This window comes from Oncorhynchus kisutch, linkage group LG11 (genome assembly GCF_002021735.2).
Source record: "Oncorhynchus kisutch isolate 150728-3 linkage group LG11, Okis_V2, whole genome shotgun sequence".
Lineage (NCBI taxonomy): Eukaryota > Metazoa > Chordata > Actinopteri > Salmoniformes > Salmonidae > Oncorhynchus > Oncorhynchus kisutch.
In genome coordinates, this window is record NC_034184.2 from 33,117,097 (window position 1) to 33,139,574 (window position 22,478).

The 22,478-nt window shown below is 41.6% G+C and overlaps 1 protein-coding gene across 1 annotated transcript in view; it reads left to right on the forward strand.

Moving 5' to 3' along the window:
- The first annotated feature begins 11,091 nt into the window (after positions 1–11,091).
- LOC109898865 (serine-rich coiled-coil domain-containing protein 2-like) overlaps positions 11,092–22,478 on the forward strand; it is a 72,334-nt gene continuing 60,947 nt past the window's right edge. The window contains exons 1-4 of the mRNA XM_020493924.2: positions 11,092–11,383; positions 11,472–11,614; positions 11,723–12,066; positions 12,365–12,482. Coding sequence (XP_020349513.1) covers positions 11,092–11,383; positions 11,472–11,614; positions 11,723–12,066; positions 12,365–12,482 — 897 coding nt within the window. The remainder of the gene's footprint in view (positions 11,384–11,471; positions 11,615–11,722; positions 12,067–12,364; positions 12,483–22,478) is intronic.

Here is a 22,478-nt window from a genome sequence, read left to right on the forward strand (position 1 = left end):
TCAACCGGACAAAAGCTTCGTCAATAGAAAAGGAGAAACAAGAAAGGCTTGCTCCCAATCACGCACTTGGCTCATGTCTGGAAATTTCCACTGTCCACTCATTGAACGTGCTGCATCTCCCTCATTGTTCAGAGAGGAAGAGGAAGCCATAGAGATCGCGAACCGGGTCCTAAGTCTTTGTATGCTGGATAGGCTTTCAATGGACAAACAGCCTTTCAAAATAATAGTACTTCCTGGTTGCATTTTCCTCAGGTTTTCCCTGCCATATCAGTTCTGTCATACTCACAGACATTATTTTAACAGTTTTGGAAACTTAGAGTGTTTTCTATCCAAATCTACTAATTATATGCATATCCTAGCTTATGGGCCTGAGTAGCAGACAGTTTAATTTGGGCACGCTTTTCATCCGGAAAATACTGCCCCCTACCCAAAAGAGGTTAAACTTTTACCATAGTGTTCAAAAATGCCACCACTATCACTTTTACTCTTACCATAATATAGGTATGTGTAATGTTCAATTTACTTAGAATTGTCCCAATATTTTACATCCCTATATTTTACACAGCCAGCTGTCCTTTCTCTTCTGTGAGTTATCTCCTCTAATATTATACATAGTATCTAGAAATAACACCCCTCTACTACCATAACCTTAATTTATGAGCCCCCTCAGATCCCCAATCACAGGTCTTCTAACCCATAACACACAAGTCACTACTCCTAATTGTCTTCCAGTTTGATACATATTAAAACATTCTCAAATCAATTTTAGTCAATTAATTACCAGTCCCTCCCCAGGAATAATAAACACACTTATGTTCCTCAAAACAAAAATAAATTGACAGCTATAAATAAGTTATAATAACTGCACATTTGTAATAAATTACCACTACTCATAATGTAACTAAACCTGGGGAAAACGTCCATCTGTTACGTTCTATGCCCATGTTATGTTTGTCTCCTTCTTCTCCATCCTTGGGTGTTATCGCAAAACACAGACTATACACCTTTTATGCATTTAATTATATCAATACAATTTAACATTCCAATGAAATAATAAAACAAAAGAAACAAAAACCTTTATCATTCTGTAAGTTTTGTCAACCTCCCTGTCCCAGGATTAGTTTCCAGAGCTTCCCTAGGCCTAGTAAATTTAAACAGTTCTATATCCAAATCCTAACTAAATGGTTTTATAAATTGTCCAACCCAAATTCAGAATAACAGCTCTCAGTGCTTACTTTAACTCAAATTTGACATTCTCAATTACTGGTACCCTTTGTAAAGACTACAGCCTGACAGGAGCCATACATCCTTGTTCCCACCCTCGAAGGCAGGCTTTTCAAAACGGGTGGTACTAGTTTACAGGTTAATGGGATCTATGTTACCGTGCACTGTCTAACGACACTGCTAAATAATTAGCTACAATGGCTGCTTCTGAGGATTCCTCTTTCCAGGAAGAGCTAGACAACAACACATGTTTGGATGTTCTTTTACATGGAACATACAGCCCTATTTATTTGAGCCGGAATACACTGAAGAGGAGTTGAAAGTACATATTATCCAACACTTCAATCTGGTCTATTTGTCCATGCTGTTAACTGTTCACTGTGTTTGCTCTCGGTCTCTATGCTGTCTGAATGTTTGATTAAACTCTGTTTTAACCCAAAAATAATTGCGAGATCAGCAAGCATCAGCGGCAGCCTAGTCCAGCTGGACCAGGACTCAGGAGGATAAACGACTAAATTGTTTTTCTGTCGGTAGTTTGCTAGCGATATAAGCTCTCTTTTAACTGAGGCAGTGTTGTACAGTTTGGTGATTGGCCATAACAGGGCATGCTAGAACCACTACAAGCCAAGCTATCCAAGTTTAGCTAGCTATGTTGTTTGCTATACCTAAAATGCAGTGTAGTCAAACGTTATAGCTTCAATGCCTCTCATTATGATCAAAACTGGAAAAATGTTTTGATCAAATTAAATACAGTTTTATTAGTCACATGCGCCGAATACCTTACAGTGAAATGCTTACTTACGAGCCCCTAACCAACAATGCAGTTGAAAAAAAAAATATATGAATAAGAATAAGGAATAAAAGTAACAAGTAATTAAAGAGCAGCAGTAAAATAACAATAGCGATACTGTATACAGGGGTTACTGGTACAGAGTCAATGTGCGGTGGGACCGGTTAGTTGAGGTAATATGTACATGTAGGTAGGGTTATTAAAGTGACAATGCATAGATGATAACAACAGAGAGTAGCAGCGGTGTAAGGGGGGAGGGCAATGCAAATAGTCTCGGTGGCCATTTGATTAGATGTTCAGGAATCTTATGGCTTGGGGCTAGAAGCTGTTTAGAAGCCTCTTGGACCTAGACTTGGCACTCCGGTACCGCTTGCCGTGCGGTAGCAGAGAGAACAGTCTATGACTAGGGTGGCTGGAGTCTTGGACCCCAAATATGCTGGCAAGAGCATCCTGCCTTGTGCAGAGTTCAACAAGGACTATGGTGTCATCACTGCTGTTGCTCGCCACCTTGGCCTGGATAAGGGCAAGGTTCTTGGCAGTCTAGCGAAGTACACTTCAAGCAAGGGCTTTGGGATGGAGATGCAATATGGCCAACATATCTCATAAGCCACCTGGTGGAAGGGACTTTGTGGATCTGAGGCTCTTTCCCGTTGCCTCCGTCATCCTCCAAATCCCACCAACATCAGCTACCTCAGAGCGCAACTGGTCCTTTTGGGAGCACACACACCAAAGCACGCAATAGGCTGACCAACACAAGAGTTGAAAAATTGGTGGTCATCTGGGCAAATGGGACTTTTTGAGCCTGACAACAAGCCATCCTCAACAAGGTTGGACAGTGAAGATGAGGCCTCAGAGTCTGATGTTCAAGAGGCGGACATTGAGTAGGTCCAAGGAGAAGACGTGGAAGCCTGAGAGACTGACAACCAAAGCTTTCATTTCTAGTGTATCATTTTACAGATGTATGTTGAAAACATTTTTTGGGAGATGCGATGGATCATTGGGGATCATTCAATATTCCCTTTATTTTGTTGTTCAGTGAAATCATCCCATGTGAAGAGTCAACTCATTTAATTAAAGTTCAATAAAGTTCATAACTAAATTGTTTATTAAAATTTATATTGGAAGGATTTAATCATTTGCAATTATGTCTACTTATGATTGTAATGAACACGATGGGAGACAGCGAGCTGGTTTCAAGTGCAGGGCGCAGCAGGTGTTTATTGTAAAGGACCACAGGAGGAGGCAGATAGCTGGGTCCAGGGTCAGGCAGAAGGTCATACACAGGGGTCCAAAAAGGCAACAGTACAGGCAGGGACAAGGCTAGTAACGTCGCTCGGGAGATCAGGCAATTGGGTGATAACAGGAAATCCGATAGGCTAAGGGAATAGGCAAAGGCGTCGTTAGTTTTTGCCTGCCTCGCTATCATACATGGGAGGATCAAATTACGGGAAAAACAGAGCTCCGAATATAAGTGTGTCACAATGCCAATGATGGGGTGCAAAGAACTGAACTAAATAGTGTGTGATAAAGACATACAGGTGTGAGAATAGGTGATCAGAATTCAGGTGATTGGGATCTGGAAAGTGAGCTGCGTTCAGGGGATCTACGTGTTTGACAGTGTGAGTTGGAAGCAGACGTCACACTGATAAGGTGAAAGGTTTATGTTTCTGTCTCCATATAATATGTTAAATATATCCAATGCAAAAAACATCTACATTTCAATGGTATTAATATTAATTTGCATATATTTCTGATAAATCCCATATATTCCTGTTAATTCCCACCGAAAGTTTCCACCTCTGAATATTCCCCAAAATGTGCAACCCTTGTCTCACTTGTGCTGAGTAATGTACTGTTAAAAGTGGTGTAGGTCTTATTTATTTATTTAAAAAACAAAAAGTTAGAAGCAAAAGGATTTGAAGCAATAGCCTACCCGCTGTGGACAACTATTTCAGCTCTGATACAAGCATGGGGACTGTTCTTGATAAATCAATGAGATTTGGGTATTGGTTAGACTACAATTAGGGTGTGAAAATGTTATGCTCTTAGCACTATAGCCTACTCCTGACTGTTACGTTGTACAGCACCATATTTTCTGTTCCATTCTAACGGAAACCATGAACACCATAATATTAAGCAAATTAATTAAGCAACTTTTCTTAAAATCAATCCCATATACTATGTTTTTACAAAAAAAGGTTTAAAATTCTCTAGTACAGCCACGATTGAAGGCTAGCAAATGCTTTTCAAAGATGCCCACTGGTGGTCAAATTAGCACTAACTAGCATTAATGGTAACAATGGCTGACAATTAAATAACGTCCCATAGTATCCTGTTCCAGCCCGCAAGGCGTATGACACAGCTTTTAACGGAGGAACCACTCCATAGTGGCCAGACGGAAGCCACTTCTCAGTAAAAGGTATGACAGCCCGCTTTGAGTTTGCCAAAAGGCACCTAAAGACTCTAAGACCATGAGAAACAAGATTCTCTGGTATGATGAAACCAACATTGAACTCTTTGGCCTGAATGCCAAATGTCATGTCTGGAGGAAACATGGCACCATACCTATGGTGAAGCATGGTGGTGGCAGCATCATGCTGTTGGGATGTTTTTCAGCAGCAGGGACTGGGATACTAGTCAGGATCAAGGGAAAGATGAACAGAGCAAAGTACAGAGAGATCCTTGATGAAAACCTGCTCCAGTAAGCTCAGGACCTCAGACTCGGGTGAAGGTTCACCTTCCAACAGGACAACGAACCTAAGCACAGAGCCAAGACAACACAGGAGTGGCTTCGGGACAAGTCTCTGAATGTCCTTGAGTGGCCCAGCCAGAGCCCAGACTTGAACCCGATCAAACATTTATGGAGAGACCTGAAAATAGCTGTGCAGCATGCTCCCCATCCCTATCCAACACTGGAGCTCCCCAGGGGTGCGTGCTCAGTCCTCTCCTGTACTCCATGTTCACCGACAATTGCTTGGCAGGCACGACTCCAACACCATCATTAAGTTTGCTGGCGACACAACAGTGGTAGGCCTGATCACCGACAATGACGAGACAGCCTATAGGGAGGAGGTCAGAAACCTGGCCTGGTGGTGCCAGAATAACAACCTATCCCTCAACGTAACCAAGACTAAGGAGATGATTGTGGACTACAGGAAAAGGAACACCGAGCACGTCCCCATTCTCATCGACGGGGCCGTAGTGGAGCAGGTTGAGAGCTTCAAATTCCTTGGTGTCCACATCAACAACAAACTAGATTGGTCCTAACACACCAAGACAGTCATGAAGAGGGCACGACAAAGCCTATTCCCCCTCAGGAAATGAAAAAGATTTGGCATGGGTCGAGATCCTTTTGAGATCCTCAAAAGGTTCTACAGCTGCAACATCGAGAGCATCCTAACCGGTTGCATCACTGTCTGGTACGGCAATTGCTCGGCCTCCGACCTCAAGGCACTTCAGAGGGTAGTGTATACGTCCCAGTACATCACTGGGGCAAAGCTGCCTGCCATCCAGGACCTCTACACCAGGTGGTGTCAGAGGAAGGCCCTAAAAATTGTCAAAGACCCTTGCCACCCCAGTCATAGACTGTTCTCTCTACTACCGAATGGCAAGCGGTACTGGAGTGCCAAGTCTAGGACAAAAAGACATCTCAACAGTTTTTACCCCCAAGCCATAAGACTCCTGAACAGGTAGCCCAGTTAGCCATTTGGTTATCTGCATTGTGTCCCACCACCTGCCAACCCCTCTTTTTATGCTTCTGCTACTCTCTGTTCATCATATATGCATAGTCACTTTAAAGATACCTACATGTACATACTACCTCAATAAGCCTGACTAACAGGTGTCTGTATATAGCCTTGCTAATCTTTTTTCAAATGTATTTTTACTGTTGTTTTTTTCTTTACTTACCTAAAAACACACACCTTTTTTTCGCACCATTGGTTAGAGCCTGTACTCTAATACTTATTTTCCACCATAATTTGCAAATAAATTCATAAAAAATCCTACAATGTGATTTTCTGGATTTTCTTCCCACTCATTTTGTCTGTCATAGTTGAAGTGTACCTATAATGAAAATTACAGGCCTCTCCCATCTTTTTAAGTGGGAGAGGGAGTGGGAGAACTGACTAAATACTGTATGTCTGTGATATTTCGGTAAAAAAAAATGAATTAGCAGCAATTTCTATAAACCTGTTTTTGATTTGTCATTATCGGGTATTGTGTGTAGATTGATGAGAAAAAAAAGCTATTTAATCAATTTTAGAATAAGGCTGTATGTGGAAAAAGTCCAGGCGCAATGTCTATACTACAATGCAGGTGTGAGCATACTAGGTATTCTATATTATTCTACAACATCAATCTAAATGAATATGGATTTGTATTGGTTGAATGTTCCAGGCAGGTTCCAGAATGTTGTTCAGCTGTTGAACCTCTTCTTGTGTTGAGTAATAGCAGGTGGTTTAGCTGTTGGGTTTGGGGGGGATGTAACTCTGGCTCCTTGTAAACAACCATCTGATCCTTTCTGCACTCCACAGGCAGGTGGCAGGTGGCAGGTGGACAAGCCACAGGCAGGTGGACAAGCCTCTTCTGCACTTTCTTTACCACCCACTGCTTCGACCTCTTGCGGAAGATTTGTTTGTACTGCAAGTCTCCTGGAAAGACATGAAGAGTATTTGTAAAACATGAAGACTGATAATGAGGGTGTGTAACCATGCAATAAACCACGCTCATATGTATGGGTCTACATTCATTGGGTCTACAGGCTATGTAATACTATAGCTGGTGTCATCGTCATCAGCAGTAGGATTAGTCTGTAGGACACAGTATTCAGTGATTATCCAATATTTTACTACTTGTCCACCATCAATACACACTCAAACAACATACAATATCCACCCACGCCCCTCATGTCAATAGATCATGCATACTAACCTTCAAACACAATACCCACCCCCAACAGACACCAGTCAGTCACCCACACCATCCCCTCTTTACTAATAAGATTTAATAGATCTTAGTAAGATTTTAGAAGGTGACTTACACTAGTTCCTGGTGCTGAGCTTGATGTTGATGTCGCATTAGCCTCTGCGGTAGTCAGTTAACTAATGTAACCTAACAAAACTAACGTTAGCTTGTAAAGTTACAAATCACTTCGCCAGATAGCAGTTGTCTAATTACCTTGATATGCTTTGGAATGTCTAGCCAGCATATTATGATAGCTACAGTGGTTCTTCCTTTAAAAGTTGTGAGTTTACACCGCAGGACTTAGAGGTACCCAACGTCACGGCTTCATTGCTCCAGACCACCACAAGCGCTCATTATGCATTTGGGTCCCAAGGTTTTTATATGACCAATCATATCATGTGGTTCCAATGACGAATTTGACGTGGAGCCACCCATTCCTGGTGACTTTCTTCAGCAAAGATAGCTGACAAAACATTACGGGGAGGCAAATGTAAGTAGTTATAACGTCATAACGAGCCAAGCAAAAAATGTACAATTGAGACGAATATGTTAGTTAATTAATGTAGAGACAAACGATTGTGCATATGTTTTTGTCATAAAGTTAATTTACAAAAATCTCTATTTTGCAAGTTTTTTTCTGTCATGTCCAATACCAGGTGTCTCAAACTGCATTCTGTGAATGATGCTGTGACTGCATGTATGTATTACAATTATACACTTCAACAGTGTTTACCACTCCTGGGACATCAATGATTTCACATTGTAACTATGCAATAGACTAGAAACATGATTTTATAATTCATATATACAGAATAAAAACAGTACATCATGCCAGCACGCCCATAAGCGTGCTGAATGACGTGTGGAAGAGAGCGAGGAATGAGATGGGCAACAATCCAGGCTATTTGCTCTGAGACCTGCATAATAATATAATGAAACAAGCAGGGAGCAGGTTTCGAACCCTCAACATTCTAGCCCGAAGTCCACCGTGCTATCGACTGTGCCCAAATGTATTAATTGGGGTTGGGGCCGATTGTGGCTAAAAAAACTTTATCTATTGGAATCTTTAACATGTGGAAAGGGGAAAACGTTTTATTATTAGTTTTTCTCAAGCGTAGAAGGATGGGCTATTAGCTGGACAATGGACTATTCAACCTTTACTAAACGATTGTTTAATAGCCGAACTAGGTGTGACCTCCCCCTCACCAACTTGAGCTAGGTGTGAAACCCCCCCCCCCCCCTCCTACCTTGCAACAAATTATTTGAACACAGCCGTGAATAAAGAATGGTACCAACACATCCTCCGAGAGCAACTTCTCCCAACCATCCAGGAACAGTTTGGTGATGAACAATGCCTTTTCCAGCATGATGGAGCACCTTGCCATAAGGCAAAAGTGATAACTAAGTGGCTCAGATGACAAAACGTCAATATTTTGGGTCCATGGCCAGGAAACTCCCCAGACATTAATCCCATTGAGAACTTGTGGTCAATCCTCAAGAGGAGGATGGACAAACAAAAACCCACAAATTCTGACAAACTCCAAGCATTGATTATGCAAGAATGGGCAGTCAGGATGTGGCCCAGAAGTTCATTGACAGCATGCCAGGGCGGATTGCATAGATCTTGAAAAAGAAGGGTCAACACAGCAAATATTGACTCTTAGGGAGTGTGATGACGTGTATTCCGGCATACAGTTTGTGCGAAACAATCAATCAGATGAGGGAGTATGATGATGCTTATGCTGACCGGCTTGCAGGGAGACACGAGACATGCATTTCTTTTGTCTAGCGATCCGTCAATGATTTGGTTATTTAGTAGCTATAATAAAACCAACCGTTCTAAATGCAAAGTGGTAATCGGATGTCTTAATCAAACTCAGCTTGCAAGATGTTTGTCCTTACTCAGTTGCTTGTCTGAACCCAGAATAGGTTTACTCCAATATCTGCATTGTTTTTATCTTGATTTTAGATGTTTCTTTTCAAAATCCACAAGTAATACAAAGTAAAACGTGCAGTTTCACAGAAATGTTTTCTGACATTTTTATTGGACGATTTTTGGCTGATTTAAGATGAAATCTTAAACCCTGTTACTTTATTTGGCTGCTAGGCACTTACTATAGTAATTTAGCCTTGCAGACCACCTTTCTGTTATTATATACCTGTTTCTGTCTCTCTACAAAGCCAGGGTCTTCAAGCTATGGAAAATGGCAAAACATTTAATAATAATAATATTTGATTGGACTTTTCTTGACACTTTTTATAGTGTAGGGGGAAACTCACCCCCCTAATCCCACTTACATGCTCTCTTTTTGTTTTATTGGCCCATCCAACTTTGTTTTTACATGTTGTTGTTTTTTTTTAAGATATTTTGTTACATATACATTATTCATACACTTTACATACATGGTACTTTTATACACAGTATTACATGATAGGAATACAGTTTGATACACACATTACACATTATTATGGTACTCATTATTACATACTCTTGCAATAAGTGCCATGTAATCTTTAGTACCCACAGAGTTAGGACACCTGTTTAAAGTTCATCTACTTCAATTTTATTGAGGAACGTTCCGTTTTTAGTTATTTCTTCCAATTACATTACATTATTAAAATGAAATGAATGTGTTAAAAGTGATCTTTGAACTTACTGCCTTCTTGTTAATTATGTTCCTAATGAAAATAATGTACTTTTTACACCATAATGTACTTTTTACTGTTTCCCTGACACCCAAAAGTATTTGGTATATTTTGACAGAGAAATTGTCCTATTCACACACATCAAGAGAACTTCCCTGGTCATTTCTACTGCCTCTGATCTGGCGGATTCACTAAACACAAATGCTTTGTTTGTAAATTATGTCTGAGTGTTGGTGTGCCTCAGGCTATCTCTCAATAGCTTTGCTTAATATAATTAGAAATTGTTTATACTTTTACTTTTGATACTTAAGTACATTTGAGCAATTGCATTTACTTTTGATACTTAAGTATATTTAAAACCAAATCCTTTAAGACTTTTACTCAAGTAGTATTTTACTGGGTGACTTTCACTTTTACTTGACTCATTTTCTATTAAGGTATCTTTCCACCACTGCTGTGCATCTGTTGAAGGTCAAGAATATGATATATTACTGTTACAATGAAAGTATTGTCAGGAAACTAAAAATGTTGATCTATCTTACATAATAACTCCTATGTGCTTGGAATGGAATTCCTTATGCAAGATAGCTCATTTTAGATGAGAGTAGCAAAAGTTAGCTACTAGTTATGTGGGCTCCCGAGTGGCGCAGCGGTTTCAGGCACTGCATCTCAGTGCAAGAGGCGTCATTGCAGTCCCTTGTTTGAATCCAGGCTGCATCACATTCGGCTGTATTTCGGAGTCCCATTGGGTGGCACACAATTGGCCCAGCTTCGTCCATGTTTGGCCGGAGTAGGCCGTCATTGTAAATAAGAATTGGTTCTTAATGTTCTTAACTGACTTGCCTAGTTAAATAAAGGTTCCACATGTAAAAAATAAAAGACAACTTTCTATTTTGCCCACAACTTTTGTCCTTTCTCAATGTTATGAATTTTAGTGAAGTTACCAATTGTTGTTCCTGAGTGTATTTACTTATTTGGTCCTCAAACTTGATCTCAAGTATGGCATTTCAAAAATGAGGCGTTTCCCGCGAACCTGAATATGCATCATCACACTCCCTCATCTAATTGGTCGGGTAGGCGGGCCTTGTGACTTTGTGGCTGTTGTAACTAGCGATGACCCATGAGCAGTTATATTTTTAAGAAAACATACTTCCTTCCAAAGTTTTTACGCTGCTGAGATGATGTATATAAAACGAGGATACACTGTATTACACACTGCAATTGATAGGTGTTCCCAATCAACAGCCCCGGCCTGCCATGCTTTTGCTGATGTAAACCCCTTTGTGCTGCCTAACCAATGACTCTGCTGTGTATGGTGGCACTTCAGAAGGAGTGTCAAGGGCTTCTTCCGAAAATAATTCGTTATTTGTGAAATACTTCTGCGCCTACTGATGTCCTGTTCAGTTTGAGAGAAAGAGTGTGAAGGTGAGAAGGAGGACCTGCTATAATTTATTTTAAGAAAAAAAATGTCCAGACCTAATGGGGCCAGGAGGTCTGATGTGTCTGTGTCCTCTACTTCCAGCCCCAAGGCCATCCCCTGCCACGCCACAAAGACTAGCACCAAGGCAGAGTCCAGACAGGGGCAGAGCCCCTCCCTCAGTGGGGGCCCCAAACCAGGCCAGAATGGAGCTACTGCTGGCTCAGGATGGTCAGGCTCAGGGCTGGTGAGGCCACGGGCCAGCTCCAGCTCCCCTCCCAGCAGCTCTAGAGACAGCCTCTCCCAGTCCAGCGACAGCCTCAAGTCCCTCATGCAGGATAGCATGGTGCACTCCCAAAGTTTCACCCACTTCAAGCAGATCCCATCCCCGACCAACATGCCTATGCTCCTTTTCTTTTAATCGGGCAGTTGAGCTGGCCAAGCCTCTGGCCAACACTCAGCTACATCCACCCAGGACAAACCACATCAAACCCTCCCAGATGTTGAACGGGAGGCTGGGCCATGGGATGGGCCTCTGCCCGGGCACAGGGATTGGGACGGGGCTGGGACTGGTGCTGTGGTAGCTTCAGTGTCCTAGGAACCCTTCTTCAGCCTACTCCCCCTCCATAACCCCTAGTGCCCTGAAAAATAATCTCCTCCCCAACTGTGTTCTTAACAAGCCCTCTGCTTTGGGCTATAGACTGATGCGGTCAGGCCAGACCAAGCAGCAGAAACCACTGTTTACAGGAAGGTTGACGGGGGAGGTCAGGGCTGGAGGAGTGGGGGGCGGGGATACGGCAGAGTTACCCCCCCTCACCCTCACCCCAGATCCCCTCAGTGACAGTAACAGGACCTCAGGGGGGCAGCTCAGGGGGACACGGGAGGGGCTAGAGGACATGTCTCTTTCCTCAGCCTCATCGCTCTCTCGAGGAGACACCAGCGAGGAGTTCTTGGATGATTTTGATAACCTGACTGATGGGGACAGGGATGTCCCTGACAACAAGAAGAGAGGTAGTATGCCTGTGTAGCTTCCTGAATGAGACCATGGACTGGGCTGGGATGGGCCTCTCAGGTAAGCTTAAAAAAAACACCTGATAGAATCACATCATCTTCTACTGTTGTAATTTGTTTTTACTAGTTGCCACAATTGACAGCTCTAGTGCTCTTGATAACACTACTCCAATCCCACGATTCCTGACAGTCAATAAAAGGTACAGTATGAACTGTTTGGCCTGTGTATGTCCCCTGTGCAGTGCAGAATGAAGAAGTAGGGGTGAGGGCATCTTCCTCCAGGGCTCATCTCTGGAGCTGTCCTCCAATAGCTTGGGAGGCACCTACAAGGGTTTAGAGTCCCTGGGACGGAGCATGCACCCATGTGAGAGCTACGACTATTCTGACCACCTCAACAACATAGTGCGTCAACGCTTGGTTTGCCCCAAGGTAACAAATTCATACACAAGGAAACACCTATATTTACCAGGGTGGTTAGATAGCCTAGACATAGAGAGAGTCATGAGAGTCATTGTTTAGATGTGGCAAAACTGTTTTTTTTGTCCACAATTGCCTTGTCTTTCACCTAGCATACACTTGATATAGTATCACTGACTAGTAATGATGTACTGTCATTTATGTATGATGTACACTACATAGTTATTTCATCTGATTCACTAGTGTTGTTATTCACCAGAGGCCTGATACAGTGTGTACCTTTGACCCTACTGTGTCAGTCTTGTCCTCCCAGCATGCCTACCTGCCCTTAATCCCGCTGCTAAATATTTAGTTAATTGGATCCTTAATAGGGATTAGGAAAACAAAGACTTCGGACAGAAAAGGAACAGGAATGCCAAGGCTGCCAGCCACCCACTTCCAACCAAGGTCTCCCTCCCTCTGGGTTCCCAGATTCTGGAATGTCTACATAGCTCCTTACAAGTCACATATTATCTCCTGAAGATAATCTGACTGTTTTCCCTGTTTTCCTCTCTGTTCTGGTGCCATTGGCTCTGGAATGTTTAAAACGCTTAATGAAAGGGATTTACATAAGTTAATCAGCTTTGTATTTTCTTCTCTTCTTCTGGGGTTTACCATTACATGTAGACACAGGACTGTTGACCTAACAGTGGTTTAAAGACAACTGAGGCCATGTGCATTGATTGATAAGAGAGCTGTTTGGGGATGCCAACTCTTCTGAGTAGGTGTGAGTGACTTTCTGACTAGAAAATCATTGTACTGATACAATTACAATAACACAATATTGTGTCCGGTAGACCTAGTGGGATAGAGTCCATCTAACATACTGTGTCATAATTGTTTGGCCTATTAGAAAAGTCAATGCATCCTTGAGATGTGCTGCATTCATTTGGAACGTGATTCAGTGCATGCACAGCATGTGTGTAGGGCGACACCTTGCGGGCAACTGTGCAATGGCATTTTTTCACTAATAAAGAAGCGTAGATAGAATCAAAACAAAACAACCTTCAACACATTCAATGTTCTGTGTCATTAAGAGTATTTAAGATAAATCGTTTAGAGAAAGTTATGAAGAGAGGGAGCAAAGGAGTAAGACAGAGAAGGAGATGAATGGGAATGGAGTGGGAAAGAGTCGTCTGCAGACTGATTAGCTTCATGAGAAGTCATTGTCATTGTAAATAAGAACTTGTTCTTAACTGACTTGCCTAGTTAAATAAAGGTTAAAAACATGTTTTTATAAAAATAATTAGTTGATAGAGAATTGGCTCAATAAATAGAATGAGTCTAACTCTCTATCATCTTATCATGTCGGAATAGACAATGAATACCGGTCTGGCACATAGACCAGGAGAAGGATGTAAGACAGGCAGAATAATTGCTGGGCTGGGTATTCCAGAGGGCCTGCTACCCTCCCCTGTACTGTCAGGAACTGACATCTAGACAGACAAGTATCTTAACAGAGGGAACTGACAGCCTTGAAGGTCTGGCGTTGGATTAATCAGACAAACATCTTATTATCCTGCGTTGTAAAAGAGCTTCATAACACTAATGAGATTCGAGTCAGAAAACTCTGTTTTTCCCCAGACAAATCAAATCACAGTCATCATCTTAGTTTTGCTGGCTTGCAATTGCTCTATGACTCCACTTGATGGCAGTGTGAATTTATCCTAAGACACAAGAGTGTGTTTTTGTGTGTGTGTGGTTGTGGTTGTGGTAAGGTTCACCTGACTTCCATGGTGCACTGTTGATGATTTCCTATAGCCTACTGTTGAGAAGTAGACTGCCAGCTTCTCAATTAGAAGTCATTATATAAGATGTTTTTAATGCATTATAATGGAATTACTTTAACCTCCCGGCTAGCCTATTGCATTCACCACTGTCCGTCACATATGCACAAGCTTAGATGAATTTCTCTGAGAACAAATCAAGTCCATATCGTCACTTATGGTAAGTCAGGGGAGTGAGAGGAAGTGGACTCCTTCGGAACAGCTGCAATAACAGACAGGTTCTGTTTTGTTTTAACCAAATCTCTATTTTTATGTAAATTACATGCAATTTTGTTGTACTCGAGTGATAGTTTTCCATGCCCGTGCATGCTTTCTCTTTTCCATGTGCGAGTGCAAGCAGTCTGCAGGTGAAAAATGGCACTTGTCTGTTTTGTGGATAATAGCAAATATTTGTTATGTCCTAAATGGGCTATAATAATATGAGAACGGATCATATTTATTTGGCTCTATTTGGTCACTGTAGAACGCATTGTCATGAGAAAACATCAGTATCACCACAATATGAACGAGAATGCATGCACATGGAAAAGTATAGAGTCCAACAAAATTAAACATTTACATTCAGGATAACGTTTAGAATGACACAATTTAATGTGCACAACACCTTTGTTCATGTTTTCTGTGTGCCCTTATACAGCCAAATGAGCCTGCGGAGGTCTATCACTAGTGGGGTAAGATTTTCAAAACCAAGTGAAATTACAAAAAAAGAGTGTCTGAACACTTCTACATCATTCCATTTACAACCAATCATAGAGATTTGGTTAAAAATAGGGATTGGAAGACATATTGTAGAGTGGCTATCAGTATTCATTGTACTGTACCTTAAAATGGCTATTTCCCAAGAAATACAGTAACTGATTCACTTTGATTGACATAGGAATACACAGTGAAGCCCCTCTCTCTTATCTTATTTTCTCTTAGTCTCATTGGGCTGTTTAATCCTTATTCCTGCAGGTACCTAGTATTTGCTGTGTTGTTATTAAAACTCAGCTTCCCTCATGTGAGACATATCCACCCAGTAGCAGAGCATACTTCTGACGGCTCTCTGTCTCTAATCCTCGCTCCCTCTGACTTCAAAGCCGCAGTAGCTGCTTTCTAATTTACACTTTATATGCAAAAGTATGTGGACACCCTTTCAAATTAGTGTATTCGACTATTTCAGCCACACCCATTGCTGACAGGTCTATGAAATCGAGCACACAGCCATGCAATCTCCATAGACAAAGATTGGCAGTAGAATGGCCTTACTTAAGAGCTCAGTGACATTCAATGTGGCACTGTCATAGGATGCCACCTTTCCAGCAAGTCAATTTGTCAAATTTCTAACCTGCTAGAGCTGCCCCGGTCAACTGTAAGTGCTGTTATTGTGAAGTGTAAATGTCTAGGAGCAACAACTGCTCAGCCGTGAAGTGGTAGGCTACACAAGCCGCCAAGTGCTAAAGCGCGTAGCGCGTAAAAATAGTCTGTAGTCGGTTGCAACACTCACTACTGAGTTCCAAACTGCCTCTGAAACGTCAGCACAATAACTGTTTGTCAGGAGGTTCATGAAATAGGTTTCCATGGTCGAGCAGCCGCAAACAAGCCTAAGATCACCATGCATAATGCCAAGCCTCAGCTAGAATGGTGTAAAGCTTACTGCCACTGAACTCTGGAGCACTGGAAACCATTTCTCTGGAGTGATGAATCACGCTTCACCATCTGGTAGTCCGAAGAACAAATCTGGGTATGGCGGATGACAGGAGAATGCTACCTGAGGAGGAAGAGGAATAATGGTCTGGGGCTGTTTTTCATGGTTTGGGCTAGGCCCCTTAGTTCCAGTGAAAGGAAATCTTAATGTTACAGCATACAAAGACATTCTGGATGATTCTGTGCTTCCCAACTTTGTGGCAACATTTTGGGGAAGGCCCTTTCCTGTTTCAGCATGACAATGCTCCTGTGCACAAAGCGAGGTCCATACAGAAATGGTTTGTCGAGATTGGTGTGGAAGAACTTGATTGGCCTGCACAGAGCCCTGACCTCAAGCCCATCAAACACCTTTGGGTGAATTGGAATGCCGACTGCGAGCCAGGCCAAATCACCTAACATCGGCGCCCGAAGTCAGTCATTTAATTAAATATGTTTCAACAACATTTTTGTAAACTCAGAAAAAAAAGAAACATCCTCTCATTTTCAACTGCATTTAATTTCAGCAAACTGAACATGTGTAAATATTTGTATGAATATAACAAGATTCCACAGACATGTGATGAACAGAAATGGAATAATGTGTACCTGATCAAAGGGGGGTGGGTCAAAATCAAAAGTAACAGTCAGTATCTGGTGTGGCCACCAGCTGCATTAAGTACTGCAATGCATCTCCTCCTCATGGACTACACCAGATTTGCCAGTTCTTACTGTGAGATGTTACCCCACTCTTCCACCCAGGCACCTGCCTGTGAGGGCTAAGGCGATTTCTGGGGTGAATGGCCCTAGCCCTCACCCTCCGATCCAACAGTTCTCAGACGTTCTCAATGGGATTGAGATCCAGGCTCTTCGCTGGCCATGGCAGAACACTGACATTCCTGTCTTACAGGAAATCACACACAGAACGAGCTGTATGGCTGGTGGCATTGTCATGCTCGAGGGTCATGTCAGGATGAGCCTGCAGGAAGGGTATCTCATGAGGGAGGAGGATGTCTTCCCTGTAATGCACAGCGTTGAGATTTCCTGCAATGACAACAAGCTCAGTCCGATGATGCTCTGGCACACCGCCCCAGACCATGACGGACCTTCCTCCTCCAAATCGATCCTGCTCCAGAGTACAGACCTCGGTGAAATGCTAATTTCTTCGACAATAAACACGAATCAGTATGTATTCTCCAAAAAAGTGTTATTCTACGGGAGATGTTATATACAGTAAATACCAGACGTTTTGTAATATCCTCCAATATTCTACATGTGCAACATTTTATGGTATTTGGTTTGCTATAACATTGGTTTGAAGTGACATTAAGGATTTGAGCATACTTTTTGAAGCATCCTACCATAGGCCCTACCACTCCCATTGTTTCACTAACAGCTATGCTAATGCTGGCTGTGGGGTAATTAAATAAAGAAAACAAAGCCATATTCTGGCCATTGTCTCTCAGGATAAATGGATGAAACACTTTTTATCAATACAATTAAGTATCGCCCCTTTGAATTAGTTTTATTCCACATAAATACGAAACAATTTATATTTACTACAGAATCAGCTTTTTGGTACTAATGCACTTATTGAATGGAAATATGTAGATTAAATATGTTATATTGTTTTACAGAATATAGAAATCAATAGAAATGTTACTAAAGTTATTTACTTATCTAATGATGTTTTGATAATAATTATGATATTTTGCTATTACTGCTATTCCAATAGTTTCTTCTTGGGGTCAAAATGACCCCAGTTGGTAATCCATGTATATACAGGTACATACACACTTTTCATGAAACATGAATATCTTAAGAGCCTTTATATATATTATAGACATGTTTGTGCAGTGCTGAACCTATAGACCTTCAGTGTGTGACAGGTTCATGATTCTGAAAGGACATCAACCGTAATACCAGCTCACTCACGTAGGAGTGCACTTTTCATAAAACACAAAAGGGCCAGTAGTGTAGTGGAGGGTATACGCAGGTATAAGCCGTATACCCACTTTTTTTCAGTGGGCATTGATTATACTCACTTCTTAAATCCCTACTGATGTGTATCAAAGTGTAGTGGAGGTATACGACTTATCAATAATGCAGTACAGTAGAGAAATCATGTACAAAGTAGCCTACACAATCGCAAAGCACATGAAATATATTCACATGCGTGCCACAAACACACAGCCTAGTTTCAGAGGAATATCATCTGCAGGTAACAAGAGTGTGCAGCTCTCAACTGGTTTTGGCATGGAGCAGCTCACAGAAGAATGACATCAGTAGCCGGTAAGATAGGAAAGATGTTTCAACTTATGATATCTACCAGTAAATGCTAACTAAGGAAACAATGGGTATGCAAACCAGGTATTGTAAAAGTTTAGTCCAAAGTGTTGGTTAGTAGGCTATTTGTGGGTGGAGGTCAGGCCTGGGCAAATATTTCCCATGGAGGGCCACATTAGAATATATTGTTCCCATTTCAGGCCAGAATCATATCACATGATTATACCTCATGTGTATGACTGTGTTGACTGATGTATCTACTGTAAATCACGTCCAGAAATGCTACTTTTTAAACTTTTTTAACATGCACAGAAATAAACCACATTCATGTTCTCCTTTTAGTAGGTATTTTCATTATTAAACGTGCAATGAACAACACGGAGGGAAAAGCACTGTGCATTCAGCACCACTGACAGGAAAAGCACTGTGCATTCAGCACCACTGACAGGAAAAGCACTGTGCATTCAGCACCACTGACAGAACTCTTGTTAACGGGTATGAACAAAAACACAAGAAAGAGAGAGAGCTCAACATTACATTTAAACTACTCAATTGGTGTGAAGAGTGAAATCTCTGATGGGCATTGACTAGAGCAGTGATCTGTGAATTGATTGCCCCCCCATCTACAGTTGAAGTCGGAAGTTTAAATATACCATAGCCAACTACATTTAAACTCAGTTTTCAAAATTCCTGACAATTAATCCTAGTAAAAACTCCCTGTCTTAGGTCAGTTAGGATCACCACTTTATTTTAAGAATGTGAAATGTCAGAATAATAGTAGAGAGAATGATTTATTTGAGCTTTTATTTCTTTCATCACATTCCCAGTGTGTCAGAAGTTTACATACACTCAATTAGTATTTGGTAGCATTGCCTTTAAATTTTTAAACTTGGGTCAAACATTTCAGGAAGCCTTCCATAAGCTTCTTACAATAAGTTGGGTGAATTTTGGCCCATTCCTCCTGAAAGAGCTGTTGTAAGTAACTGAGTCAGGTTTGTAGGCCTCCTTGCTCGCACAAGCTTTTCAGTTCTGCCCAAAAATGTTCTATAGGATTGAGGTCAGGGCTTTGTGATGGCTACTCCAATACCTTGACTTTGTTGTCCTTAAGCCATTTTGCCAAAACTTTGGAAGTATGCTTGGGGTCATTGTCCATGTGGAAGACCCATTTGCAACCAAGCTTTAACTTCCTGACTGATGTCTTGAGATGTTGCTTCAATATATCCACATACTTTTCATTCCTCGTGATGCCATCTATTTTGTGAAGTGCCCCAGTCGCTCCTGCAGCAAAGCACCCGCACAACATGATGCTCCCACCCCCGTGCTTCACAGTTGGGATGGTGTTCTTCAGCTTGCAAGTGTCCCCCTTGGGGACAAAGATCATACTTTTTGGAGGAATGTCCTCTGGTCTGATGAAACAAAAATAGAACCGTTTGGCCATAATGACCATCATTATGTTTGGAGGAAAAAGGGGGAGGCTTGTAAGCCGAAGAATACCATCCCAAAAAGCAAGGGGGTGGCAGCATCATGTTGTGGTAGTGCTTTGTTGCAGGAGGTACTGCTGTTGGGAAACTGTGAAGCACGGGGGGGGCATCGTCATGTTGTGGGAGTGCTTTGCTGCAGGAGGGACTGCTGTTGGGAAACTGTGAAGCACTAGGGGTGGCATCGTCATATTGTGGGAGTGCTTTGCTGCAGGAGGGATTGGTGCACTTCACAAAATAGATGTAATCATGAGGAATGAAAAGTGCGTGGATATATTGAAGCAACATCTCAAGCCATCATTCAGGAAGTTTTAGCTTGGTTGCAAATGGGTCTTCCAAATGGACAATGACCCCAAGCATACTACCAAAGTTGTGGCAAAATGGCTTAAGGACTACAAAGTTAAGGTATTGGAGTGGCCATCACAAAGCCCTGACCTCAATCCTATCGAAAATGTGGGGCAGATTTGAAAAAGCGTGTGCGAGCAAGGAGGCCTACAAACTTGACTCAATTACACCAGCTTTGTCAGGAGGAATGGGACAAAATTCACCCAACTTATTGTGGGAAGCTTATGGAAGGCTAACTGAAACATTTTATCCAAGTTAAACATCTTCTGAGCATGACCCCTAATCTTAGGAAAGTTTTGTTCATTGAGAGATGCATGGAACCTCGTCTATTACATTGTTTTGAATAGTTCTCCAATCACTGCATTAGACTGAAGATCGATAAGCTCAAGTTGCAGGTCAGTGGAAATATTATTATTATCAACAAGGTGAAAGGAGAGGAAACCAACCGCATGTCATTTTCCAACACTTTGATATCCTCAAAATGATGAGTCATCTGATAGGGAACAAACTAGTGGTGTCAGAATATGGGTGAGATTGTTGGCCTCTACTTGGCAGGTAAGGAGGAGTAATATTCCCTTGAAGGTTTTGACAAGGTTGTACATCTGATGTGCAAAAAGGCCCTTACCTTGTAGTTTGGAATTCAGTTCATTCATGAAGGCCATGATGTCCACTGTGAAGGCAAAATCAGCCAACCATTCTTTATTTTGCAGCTGAGGGTATTCCACATATTTTCCTTTCATATGTAAAAACGCAGCAATCTCCGACTTCAGGTCCCACACCCTTTTAAACACCTTCCCCAAACTCAGCCATTTCACGTTTGTGTGGTAGGGGAGATCTGAAAGACCCGACTATCTCTTCCAACAGTGAGTCAAACTACCTGTGGTTTAAAGATTTTGCTCTTATGAAGTTTACCACTTTAGTGACTGTATCCACAACATGACTCATTTTCACAACACATTTACAGGGCCAAGGAGAAAAAGGTGAAATCCTTTACCTTGTCTTTCGACTGTTGTTCCATATTCTCTGCGATGTCCTCAACACGCCGTGCCACTTTTCTTCTTGACAGGGAAATATTTTCAAACAGCTCTTTCTTGTCAGGCAAAGTATTGCTGCAGAGTCAATTAAACATTCTTTAATGAAATTGCCCTCAGCGAATGGGTTGCTATGTTTAGTAATTTTGTGGGACAGTACATAGCTAGCTCTCGCAATTCCGTTGTTTGCTGAATGCAGTTAGGTGCAGCGTCTGGTTGCTCCTCTGTATAAAGGTGAGACTCTTACAAACATGAACATGTCGGTTGTTTGTGCTCTAGGACACCCACAGGCCACACAAGACTCATCTGAAGGTCCCCCAGTACCAGTTGAAAACATGTATGGACTACAGTTTAAATGGAGACTGTTTAGTCCCAAAAATAAATGGTTAAATACATGTAAAAAAAAAAAATATATATATATATATATACAGTACCAGGCAAAATTTTGAACAAACTTTTTTTTATTTTGACTATTTTCTACATTGTAGAATAATAGTGAATTAATCAAAATTATGAAATAACACATATGGAATCATGTAGTTACCAAAAAAGTGTTAAACCAATCAAAATATATTTTCTATTTAAGATTTCTCAAAGTAGCCACCCTTTGCCTCGATGACAATTTTGCACACTCTTGGCATTCTCTCAACCAGCTTCACTTGGAATGGTTTTCAAATCAGTCTTGAAGGAGTTCCCATATATGCTGGGCACTTGTTGGCTTCATTTCCTTCACTCTGCAGTCCAACTAATCCCATTCCATCCCATCACAATTGGGTGTGGAGGTGTGCTGGATCATTGTCCTGTTGAAAAAAAAATGATAGTCCCACTAAGCTCAAACCAAATGGGATGGCATATCACTGCAGAATGCTGTGGTACCATGCTGGTTAAGTGTGCCTTGAATTCTAAATAAATCATTGACAGTGTCACCAGCAAAGCACCCCCACACCATCACACCTCCTTGTGCAAGGAGCTACACATGCAGAGATCATTATTTCACCTACTCTGCATCTCACAATGACACAGCGGTTGGAACCAAAAATCTTCAATTTGGACTCATCAGACCAATAGACAGTTTTCCACCGGTCTTATGTCCATTGCTTGTGTTTCTTGGCCCAAGCAAGTCTCTTCTTCTTATTGGTGTCTTTTAGTAGTGGTTTCTTTGCAGCAATTCGACCATGAAGGCATGATTCAGAATATGTTTGTTTAGAGTCATCTTTTGATTTAAGCTTTCCCACATTCACCACGGCTAAATGTATTTTATCCTGTTTAGAGTCTTGTTCTGATTGAAGTTCTTGCCACAAATGTGGTTGGTTCAGGTTTTCTTAACGTGACAGCATTGGACATGCTCCTTCAGTTTACAGGTGGAGTTGTATTTTTTGC